The 12,830-nt window shown below is 32.4% G+C and overlaps 1 protein-coding gene across 1 annotated transcript; it reads left to right on the top strand.

Moving 5' to 3' along the window:
• The first annotated feature begins 1,010 nt into the window (after positions 1-1,010).
• On the top strand, positions 1,011-8,184 carry LOC112039871 (putative laccase-9). Its single transcript, XM_024072782.2, has 7 exons — positions 1,011-1,224; positions 1,473-1,624; positions 2,863-3,107; positions 3,269-3,394; positions 6,133-6,724; positions 7,168-7,517; positions 7,830-8,184. The coding sequence occupies exons 1-7, from the start codon at positions 1,120-1,122 to the stop codon at positions 7,961-7,963; spliced, it is 1,704 nt and encodes a 567-aa protein (XP_023928550.1). The 5' UTR covers positions 1,011-1,119; the 3' UTR covers positions 7,964-8,184.
• Positions 8,185-12,830: the final 4,646 nt, after the last annotated feature.

Raw genomic sequence — 12,830 nt, 5'->3', positions numbered from 1 at the left:
GACTAAATAGTGCACATGTGAGTCCTGGCAAAGATGGACAAATTGTTTACGCAACTAAATGTTGAGACGTACACAGTGCACAATGGCTAAATTGCATGAGTGGATAAACACGTGCACAGTATACGTGGGTCCCACAAGGATGGACAAACGCAAAAACGCAAACATGAGGGTGAGATGCTGTATCCAAATATTACCAGAATGTCCCACGCAGTTTCTACCACACACACCAAAAAAAAAAAAAAAAATTAAATTGTAATTTTCTACGACATATAAAATAGAAGTTTCTACCACATATTAAATTGTAATTTAAATTTTTTTTAAAGCGTGACTTAATTTAAAATTTTGAATCCATACCCTAAGTTTAGATGTATTTTGGATTTAAGTAATTAGATATTTGTTAAATGTCACATTAACTTTAAACACAGTTGTATGAGTATGATTTTTAGAACTATAAGAGGTATAGTTAATAAGAGGTGCAGTTAATAAGAGGTGCTACATTCACAATATTTTTACAACAAATCATATGTGGCAAGTAGTTATTGGTTCTAATTTGAATCCACAACTTAAATTATTTTTTTGCCCACCTATAACAACCAATAACAACTTATCACTTAAATTTTTTTGTGAAGAAGTTGTGAAAATGTTATAAACATAGCATTTTTCATCAAAATTACCTCAAATTTTAAAGATATCAAATTAAATTTTAGTCAAAATAACATCTTACATGCCTTTAATAGAGTTTAAAATGACGGTATTTTGAAGTTAATTGACACTTAACAGACACTTAATTGCGACATACTGATGAACAGACGTAAATCTGAACTATACATAACTCATAATTCAAGGGGTACATATTAAAATTTTGAAACTTTGGGAGAAAAAAAATCAAAATTACTCAAAATTTTAAAATTACAATCTTGAGTATTATCAATTTGTACATGCATCTGTTTCTTTTTTATTTGAAAGGTACATGCATGCATCTGTTTCTTTCCGTGCGTTTATACTTCTATAAATAGATCCAAAAACCTTGGTCGAAAGACTCGAAACCTAAAGAGAAAAGAGATTGTGAGTGAGACTGAGAGTAGTGTATTTTATGTGTGGTAAGAGTAGTTTGCACAAATGGGAGCGAAGAAGGTAGTATTGATCTTAGCTTTTCTTGGGTTCTGGTATCTGGATGGACTGCCGCTTTGCACGGCCTCAGTAGTCCATAATTATACCTACATAGTAAGTGTCACTTACCACCTACTATGGTACGCATAAAAAAAGAAACTTATCCAAACATCCCTTAGACAAGATCCAACTTTCCCTTCTATCATAAAAGCAGATGCTTTTGAAAAACATGCGGTGACCAGTGTAAAGGGAAAGAGAAGTACACTATTTTCATTTATGTTGAAATATGTCGTTTAAGTTAATATATATGTTCAAATTTGAAAGTTTGTGTTTCTCATATCAATGTCCATTTCTGGTTGCAGCTGAAGGAGACGAATTTTACCAGGCTATGTAGCACCAAGAGCATGCTGACTGTTAATGGTCAATTCCCGGGGCCAGTCCTTCGTGTTCAAAAAGGTGACACGGCATTTGTCACTGTTCAAAATAACGGAAAATATGGCGTGACTATTCACTGGTAAATGAACAATCTCTCTCTCACATGCAGAGACGGAATCATAATTCATACCTGGGAGGTCAAAGCTTAAAACTAAAAAAAAAAATTTTATGAAAATAAAACTAACATCTATTTTATATTTAACAAAATACTACATACAAAATAAGTATTTTTTAAATATTTCATATTATAAAACACATCAATAAAATATAACATACAAAATAAGTGTTTCTTATTTTGTGCGCGATTTTTATTTAATCTATATTTTTTTTTTTTTTTTTTTTTTAGTTAAAGGAACATGAATTTCCCCTTTGCCCTACTGTAGGTCTGTGCCTGCTCTCATGGTTGACTGTGTCATTACACTCGCAATATATCTTATTTACATTGCGTGTTATAAGCATGATGTTGCATGATATCATCTCTTTTTTTTTCTTTTTTTCTTTTTTTTTTTTTGATGGGAGCATGATATCATCTCTTTATTACAACTTTTAGTTTACATTTTACTATATGCATAATTTAAAGATGGTGGCCAAAAGTGGACAAATATCATAACTCTAACGGATCTGGTACACAGGATCTTTGCGCTAATTTCATGGGTTGCTTTGTCCAATAAATCAAAAGTTTTTAATTAGTTTCAGAGTTTAGATTAATATAATTTGGTATCGTTTGTAACTTTAAAGTTTAAAAACTATATTTAAATAATGGTAAAATACAGTTAACACCGTTAAAGCTTAGGCTAATGCCAACTAAGTCCAAAACTTTACAAAACTGACCAGCTTATTCCTTAACTACTGTAAGAAAAATGAGAAAAATGAGTAACAAACCTAAAGGTTTAGGATCCAAGTTAGTCAACTTTGAAAAATTTTAAATCTAGCTAACATTAGACCAAATCTTAGGGTGTAAACTATATTTTACCCTAAAAAGAAAATATTTATATATATATATATATATATATTAAAAATAGTGAGGTGGAAAAATGTGATTTTAAAAAATAACATTTTAAAGGTAAATAAAAAGTGAAAATACATTCATTTTATAAAGATTTAAATGTATAAAAAATAGTAAATAACCTCATGCATGATGTCCAAAATGAAATTGGGCTGGAGATTAATATTTTATTTTTTCGGAACTATAGTAATTAACACTTGAGATCCTACTGCTTTATCCGTTAGATCTTTAAAAAATTTATTGAATGATACAATTATATGGAATAAAACTCATAAAGCTGATGAACACTTCTTTTTTATTTTTAAAAATAGGCACGGAGTTAAGCAGCCAAGAAATCCATGGTCAGATGGTCCTGAAAATATTACCCAGTGTCCAATTAAACCAGGAAAAAAATTCACTTATGAGGTTGTATTTTCTGATGAAGAAGGAACGCTTTGGTGGCATGCCCATAGTGACTGGTCCCGTGCAACAGTTCACGGCGCAATTGTTATCTCTCCTAAAAATGGAACCTCTTATCCATTTCCAAAGCCCTATGCTGAAGAAGTAATTATATTGGGTATAATTTAGTAATGGCTAGTGGCCATAACTTATTTTCAGAGAGGATATAATGGCATTTATATACCATATAACTGGGAAGATTGCAAAAGATTAACAAGAAATTAAATGTATGCTAAGTTTGTACTTATACATCTAAATCTTCCTTTTTATACATTGCAGGGGAATGGTATAAGGGAGATGTGAAGGAATTAATTGATAATGCTACAGCAACCGGTGCTGATCCAGAGGTATCAGATGCCTACACTCTTAATGGCCAACCAGGATATCCAAACAATTGCTCTATTGGTATGAGTTTCTTTCCAAATTTATCATGGGGAAAAGAAATTTTTAAAAAATAAAAATTGTTTTATAAAAGAGTTTTGATTGTTTCACATCCAATTTTATCCACATTAGTTCTGAATGTTTAATTAGCGTATAAAACAATAATGAATGTTTAGACCCCTAATTACAAAATTACCAAAGCAAGCTTATATTCAAACAATTTGTGTGCAGAATATGAAATATAAGCAATACCTAATTTGGCAAACTACTTTAACACAAAATTAATCACAAACATGGATTAATGGTTAAAAAGTAAGGGAAGAGAGATGTAAACACAAGGATAACACCAGCACGTGTTATCGAAGAGGAAACCAAAAAACTTGGTGAAAAACCTCTCCGCCACCCTCCAAGCAGTGAAATGATCCACTAGAGAATAAAGTTGGAGTACATGAATAACAAAAGACCCTCCAAGCCTAGTCTACCCAATGTACTTGAGTCCTTCAAGCTCCTGCTACCAACAGGTTACGTCTAACCTTGTTTTCTCTAGCTTTCCAGATCCCACAATAAGCTCCTTATTGCATCCGCCATCCTTGGCATCTTCCAATGCTTCCCAAGCTCCAAAAACACTCTCAACACTCTAAATGGGTGTGGGTAGTGTTTGGGTACAAATCTTCTCTCAATGGGTGTAACAATGGGAAAGGGAATGAGAAGAGACTACAAAGATTTCTCTCTAAGAATGAGTAGCTCTCTCTAATAGGGTAGGTGTGTTGTAGAAACCTCTCTTAGGGTTTTTTCTCTCAATAGGCTCCCTTTTCAGCACATTACATTTCGTGTGTATAAGAGTATTTATAGTAGGATATGAGATGGAATATAAAAAGTCAATTTTCAGCAAAACAGTGCATTCTGGCAACTCGGCCTCACGACTGGAATGAGTCGCGAGTTAACTACCAGGCCAGACTGTACTTTTTGTCCTGTAGTGCTCCAGTTGTCGTGACCCTTCAACTTCCTGCATGATTCACATGTGTGGCACTTTGACAACTTGCCAATTGCAAGTCAATCGCGAGACTCCTCATGAATGCACACAACTTGAGTTCCTTCACACTCTCTCACACACAACCCTTACATTATTCCCACCTAAATACAGGATTTCTACATGCTGAATTACAAGTAAATTTGGCACAGAATAAAGCCAACACATGGTTGATTAAATTCAACCTTCCAAGTGCATTTGGGAACAATTTATTTGCGGTAACTTATTTGCATAGCATATTTAGTTTTTGGTAACTTTTATATTAAATGTGTGACAAAAAGCTAAAACTTAGATAATTTGCAGAAGAAATTGAGATAAAAAAGCGAAAACAAATAAGTAAGGGCCAATCGCACACTCGCTCTATGTCCATACTCTTTCATATCATGTATAAAATATGGATAACTAGCATGAATGTGTAAAAATTGTGTGAAATACTTTACATCCAGGTGTTAGCAACAGTAATTTCTCTTATAAAATAAAAATAATTAAAAAATAATTAAAATAAAATCTCTTGTAAATGATTTTTCTTCCATTATTTGGGGGGAAAGCAAAAACAATTCCTACCACTAATAGTTGGAAAATGTTGGATATGGTTTTAAGAGTTGTGTTCAAATTACATTAATCAAAATATTTTTATTGAATATCAATTTTGACAAAACTATTGTTGAATTACATTTTTTTTTTCTTACACCTTACATATTTGCTAAAATTTTAAAGAAATGGAAATCACTAACTATGTCATATATCAAATATTTTAATATTTAGATTTTTATATTTTAAAATTAATTGTAAAAGATAGGTTCTTTAATCAAATAGTCAATAAAATTTGATTTATATGAAATTTGATATGCAATGTGTTAAGAATATTGGGATGGGAATATATAATGTCAAGGTTGGATTTTCAAAATTTTATTCCAATAAAAAGCTATTATGTTGTCTAACATTACTTAAAGTTATACCAGTTATAACTCCATCTTAACCCCTTTTTTTAATTAAACTACAATTAATTGATCATATTTTCATGCTACAGCAACAACACCTTACATATTTGCTAAAATTTTAAAGAAATGGAAATCACTAACTATGTCATATATCAAATATTTTAATATTTAGATTTTTATATTTTAAAATTAATTGTAAAAGATAGGTTCTTTAATCAAATAGTCAATAAAATTTGATTTATATGAAATTTGATATGCAATGTGTTAAGAATATTGGGATGGGAATATATTATAATGTCAAGGTTGGATTTTCAAAATTTTATTCCAATAAAAAGCTATTATGTTGTCTAACATTACTTAAAGTTATACCAGTTATAACTCCATCTTAACCCCTTTTTTTAATTAAACTACAATTAATTGATCATATTTTCATGCTACAGCAACAACACCTTACATATTTGCTAAAATTTTAAAGAAATGGAAATCACTAACTATGTCATATATCAAATATTTTAATATTTAGATTTTTATATTTTAAAATTAATTGTAAAAGATAGGTTCTTTAATCAAATAGTCAATAAAATTTGATTTATATGAAATTTGATATGCAATGTGTTAAGAATATTGGGATGGGAATATATTATAATGTCAAGGTTGGATTTTCAAAATTTTATTCTAATAAAAAGTTATTATGTTGTCTAACATTACTTAAAGTTATACCAGTTATAACTCCATCTTAACCCCTTTTTTTAATTAAACTACAATTAATTGATCATATTTTCATGCTTCAGCAACAACATATCGTCTACCAGTTATTCAAGGAAAGACCTATCTTCTCCGCCTCATCCACGCCGGCATGAATGAAGAAATGTTCTTCGCCATTGCACATCACAAGCTCACAGTTGTTGCACAAGATGCTTCATACTTAAAACCCATAAACACTAGCTACGTCTTGATAACTCCAGGACAAACAATGGACATTTTGGTCACAGCAAACCAGTCTCCAAGCCATTATTACATAGCTGCTCGTCCTTTCTTTGAGTCTACTGCTCCATTCGACAATTCCACCACTACAGCAATTCTTCAGTATGCAGGCAATTATACTCCTCCGTCCTCTCCTTCCTTTCCAACAACCCTTCCTAATATCACTGACAGTTTTGCTGTTGACAACTTCACAACTCGCGTAAGAGCTTTGGCGAGCAAAGATCACCCAATTAGTGTCCCAACTGGAGTTGATGTACGGATGTTTATCACAGTTTCTGTAAATCATTTACCTTGTGATAGAGCTGTGTGTGGGGGTCCAAATAATTCCATTTTAGCAGCTAGCTTAAACAACATAAGCTTTTCGGCCCCAAAAATTGATATACTACAAGCATACTACAGGTTGGTACTGCCATACTTATCTTGTTAGTATTAATTTGTGGGTAAAACTTAAAAGACAGTATATATCTTAGGTGTAGTATCTGTATATTAGATTTTTAAAATGAATTGTCTTTGGAAATGATTATATTGTTTGTGTTTTAATGATCAATGCAACTAGAGATTTGAATTTAATTGAAGAACTTAATATAATGTACTTAAGTTTTCCCCTTAATTCGGTAGTTGTGCTTATAACTCGAAACAATGTTTACAAAAAATATAGGCGTATAATATTCTTTTAAAGAAAAATTCACAATTATTATTATAGTCTAATGTGATTGATACATAATATATATATATATATATATATGTGTGTCAATGGTGAAAGTAATTTTGTAAACTGTTGTAAAAAATGTTAAGTTCAAATATTGCTCCAATTTTATTGTATCTTTAAAATCATTTTATAGGAATCTGTCCAACGTTTATGAAAGTAATTTCCCAGATCGGCCACCTTCTCTTTTTAACTTCACGGGAGATAACGATGACTTACTACTCACAAGCACAGGAACAAAGGCAAAGATCATAGAATATGGTAAAAGGGTGGAGATAGTGTTCCAAGGAACTAGTATTGAGCTTCCAGAGAATCATCCTATGCATTTGCATGGTTTTAGCTTCTATTTGCTTGGGACAGGTTATGGGAACTTCAACAAAACCACTTCCCCCAAGACTTATAACTTGATTGATCCACCAGAAATCAATACCTTTGGAATTCCTAAGAATGGATGGGCTACTATTAGATTTGTTGCTAACAATCCTGGTACTCTCTCTCTCTCTCTCTCTCTCTCTCTCTCTCTCTCTCTCTCTTATTATTCACAATGAATGATAAATGTATGTGCATATGATGATAATACATCAATGTGCTTATGACCACATCATTTTTTAAAATTGTTTCCACAACATGATAAAGTAGTCGACTGTGAGTAATTAGACAATCACTTCCACGTAAATTTACTCATTTTTTTTATCCATTAATCACAACCAACCACTTTAGAATTGTGACAGCTTTATTATAGCACAAACCCATGTCCCTAAACTTTCTCTTATTACTGACATTTATAATATTCCTCAGGAGTATGGTTTATGCATTGTCATTTGGAAAGGCATTCAAGTTGGGGTATGACCACTGTCATCATAGTGAAGAATGGGACCACCAATGCAACAAGCATTCGGCCACCCCCGGCTAATTTGCCTATTTGTTCCTAATGCTGGAAAATTTAGTGTTTTAATGTCAAATGCCTTAAACAGTAGAACTTGATTTCAATGAGGTCTTTGAAGAATTATAGTAAGCATAATTATGCAATTGAGGTGCTTTGAACAGTAATTCTAGAAAAATAGTAGGAAACCCTGTACGATTGTACGAAAATCTATCATCTTGATATATCTACTTATATTAATATAAAATTTCAATAACATATTTTGTCAAACTTTGATATTAGTGTCAAAATACCAATTTGGATACTCAAATGTCAAAATTTGCATTTTTAGCCTAGAAAAATAAGGAATTACTTTGTAGAAAGGAAATTTTTTTGACCAGTCACAAATTACAATGTTTTGCCATCAAATCCACATAATACATTCAAAGTGGCCAATTACAAGATGCCACATGGTACTTAGTGGGTTTCATTGTCACTATTCAAAGACCAATGGAAATAATCCAAGTGTCATTTAATAGAAACTATAAACAATACCTAAAAGCCAATCACACTTCGACATGTGTTGATATTCTTTGTTTTATTTGTGAAAGCGACAAGTGTTGATATTTAATTGAAAATGATGAGCAGTTTAATTAAATATTGTCATGAGTTATTTTAAACAAAGACATTTTTACTAATCAAATAATGTCATATATTCCTTGGACAACAAGACATAAAAGTCCATCCATTTAAATTATGATATGTGTCAACAGTTAGAGTTAATCATGTGTCATCACACCACCCCAAGCACACACTCTAGTTCTATGACATACAACACCCAAGCATACATCTATGCATATATCCACATACATCCACATCATATCACATCTTATCCTTATCATCATGTAGCATACATCAAAATATGGCAACAAGCACACTTCATCTCATCATAAGGCAGCAACATGGATCTCTTTAGTACATGTTCATCATCCTATCAAAGCATTCATATCACACATCAAACAAGTTCATCATATTCATACCATATTCATTATATCCATATATGCATGTTGATATTCATATGCATGTACTTAGCTCACTACTTCACAACACATCCATACATAAATGCATGTTCATGTTGACATTCAAGTATTCAAACCATAACTAAAACAAGCTAAGCATGTAAGACATGTTATTAGAGGCCTAGGCATGTGATACTAAACAAACATTGAAGTTAAAACATGGAATAAAACTAATTAAAATGCATCAAAACTGAAAAATAGACAAAGATGGGTATTCTAGGTTAAGCCTGCGTGCACATGCGTACACAAAGATGAACTTGCATACGTAACCCAACCTATAACCCAGCATACAATAATCAACCTAAGTTACATCTAAACTTAACCAAGAATGCTACTAACCAATAAGCAAATAAACCTAAGTTACAAAGCAATAAATTAAAACAATAAGAAAGAATAAACACTAGAGGAAAGACAAGAAAATTACCTTAAATAAAACGCTCCTAGAACTTGATTTTGACCGCTTCCCTTAGCCAATCTATAAATCAGATACTTAAAAAGGGTCAATAAATGTTTTACTAAGGGGCTTAGACTAATAAATAGTCTTAGTCAATAAAACTTTAGAAGTGTTTTAAAGAAAAACTACCACTTGAATCACCTTTTTTAAAGTGATTTCTGTGTTTTGGGAAAAACGTCTAAGATGCCATTTATAGTGTCAAGCAATGCTATAAAGCTCTTCCCAAGCAATGTGGGATTAGCTCTGCATACATTTTCGTCATAAACATTCCTTAAATAACTCTGCTAGTTTCACCTATATACGTAGCCTCGATAAGCTGCGTATGCGGGTTGTGTTCATGCATACATAAGGCTAGGGTTTTACAAGGTTTTTAAAGCACCAAAACTTCCTTCAACTTAAAGAGTTTCTTTAGCTAGGCCCTTGACCATTCATGGACCCTTAGTGATATTGTTATTGGAGAACGGGGGCTTGAGTCATAAGGGGTGTAAAATGAGTTGTCTACAATGTTGATGCAACATTTTTTAAATGTCAAATATAAATTTTTATTATTATTTTAGTAGCCACATAAGCTTCAAGTGTGCTAACGGTGCACGTCGTGTGCGATATAGGCATTTTTCGTTGTGACTTAATAGTAAGGACTAACTTGACAGTAAGTTAAAAATAACATTGACCAAATTAATTTAATTGTTAAGAAGAAGTAAAAACCAAATTGAAAGTGAACCAAAATGTAAAGATCAAATGGTAATTTCTCCTCCAAAAAAAAAAAAAATAGAGTGCCGATCAGCACTTAGATTGCCAATATCAGCACTCTAAATTCAACAAGAGTGCCAAACATGTGGAAAAAGAGTAAATTATATCGATATACATAGCACAATGGTATGTATTATAAATTATTTATAGAGAATATAGTCTAATCCAATGACAATATTCTCTGCTCTGGACACTTGGTGCCAATAGAAAAAAAAAGTAGATGTTTACATGGAGTACTTGAACTGCAAGTCCCAACTTACAAAAACCATAGGTTTACATCACGTTTAAGCCGAAGGATGTAATATTTCTCTCTATAGAAGCTCAATTCATGGGCATAAATCATTAGGGTAAAAAGTTGTGCATAGTTTCAAGAAAACAAAGAAGAAGAAAGGATTCTTGGGCATTAAAATAGACTTTCAAAAGGCTTATGACCAGATGGAATAGAAGTTTTTATCTCTGACTCTCAAAGCATTTGGATTTAGCAACAGTTTTACAAATTTGATCAATCAATGTTTGTCCACTGTACAATACTCAGTGCTACTTAATGGTGGTAAATGTCCAAGCTTCACCCCATCTCGGGGCCTTAGACAGGGAGATCCACTATCACCATATTTGTTTATTTTGGGAAGTGAAGTGTTAATGAGGCTTATCAGTAGAGAAGTGGCTTGTGGGCAACTTACAGCAATTAAACTATGTTTTTGAGGATTTCATGGAATACAGTGATTGTAGAGTGTTTATGGAATATGTACATTTTTAGACCCCTTAAAACACAACCAGATTAACCTAGTTTATTAGCCAAGTGATTACTTAGTCAAATTATCAGATCTAGGTTAACACAAATATATCATATCATTGTAAAGTGCAGAAAATAAATAACACAACGATATGATAACCCAGAAAATCAAACTGAAAAAAAAAAAAAAAAAACCTATGGAGGATTTAACCTAGCTATCTTCATATTGTAAAGTGCAGAAAATAAATAACACAACGATATGATAACCCAGAAAATCAAAAAAAAAAAAAAAAAAAAAAAACCTATGGAGGATTTAACCTAGCTATCTTCAAGGTAAAACAAATCCACTATGAAGGAATTGAAGTTTACACAATAGTGACTTAGACCATTAACATCCTATTGCTACCTCGAGTAGGAAACTTAATACCACGACCATGTGACAGCTTCGAGTTCACGAACTACTTCTTTCTTGGATTCATAACAACCACAAGTACTCCCACTTGTGTATCTTTAAGCTCTTTATACAGCAATTGAATCGATCATTAAGCACTTAACATAATCTTGATTCTTAATAACCTTAAGTATATGTGAAGTTAAACACCTCGAGATCTCACAAGAGATTCACATACACAGCATAAACAACATCTGCAACAACTTACAAAACGTGGCTAGGGTTTTTCCTTTTATACTTAAGCAAAAACATAAAACCCTAAACGTCAAACAGGTTTGGGCTGAGTTGGAAAATTCTGCATAAAAACAATCTACATGAGTTTCAATCGATCAAGTATAATTTTCGATCGATCAAGCTAGGTAGATTTACACAGTAAATCCTACAGTACACTCGATTCCAACTTTACACATAAACATACTTTGAGCAAGTCTAAAAACAAGACTAAACGTTTTGATCATGGTTTGCCAACATTACAAAATGAAGTTCTAATACATTTAAACCTAAAGTCTTAGAACCTAACAAAATATAATATGCATCTCTGGTTTTGTGTTTTGCATTCTACCCTAGGCTGTACATGGAGATATTTGCACACACACACACACACACACACTCTTTAGATACAATTGAGTAATTAATGCCAAATCTATGTCGTGCTTTGATGCTATGTATCCTTTCTGGTCTAGTTGCATTTGAACTATGTTTTAGTTTAAATCTTTGACCTGATTCTAAGTCCATTTGATTGCAACTAACTTGTTGCTAATGTTTGGTGCTACCACATGTTGTATTATGTTCTTGTGGTCTTTGCTGTTGTGTCTTTGCAAATGACTCCAAAGAAGAAGACTACTACACAGCGTGCCGACAAAAGAAAGAAAATGGACAATACTCGGTTCTGCTCTACCCAACACTTTGAAAGATACAATCAATTTTTCGAGAAGGCTCCAATTATTCAAGAATGATTTGTGGACTTAATGGATTTGAAGGATTACTTTATCCTAGGTTGCTTTCAAGATAAAGGTTGGGACAAGCTCTTTAGTGATCTCCCTGGTGTGTATGACCTGTTGACCCATGAATTCTATGCCAACGCAATCTTGCGAGAGGATGAAATTGATTGTTGGATAAGAGGCCATGAGTTCACTATTTACTTAGAGAATATTGATAATGTTCTTGGTTTTGAGGATCTAGAGCATGATTTCACTCACTACAAGGACATAATGCTTTCCATAGAGACGGTTCAATCGCATATTGGTGGGATTTGAGAAGGAATATGTCTCAACACAACTGCTTTTCCATCGGACCTTAGATGTCTCACCTTAATTATGATGTTCAATTTGTACCTGGTGAAGAAGATGACCACTATCAATAATGCTAGAGCTATTCTTCTAATGGTGCTTCGGGAGAACACTTACATTGATATTAGTACTCATGTCTTTTGCATTACTGCTGATGAAACAAGAACAACCTCAAGGCCAA

Source organism: Quercus suber, unplaced genomic scaffold (assembly GCF_002906115.3).
Source record: "Quercus suber isolate HL8 unplaced genomic scaffold, Cork oak 2.0 scaffold_197, whole genome shotgun sequence".
Lineage (NCBI taxonomy): Eukaryota > Viridiplantae > Streptophyta > Magnoliopsida > Fagales > Fagaceae > Quercus > Quercus suber.
The sequence above is the reverse complement of the archived record's forward strand: the minus strand, read 5'-3'. Positions and strand labels throughout refer to the sequence as shown.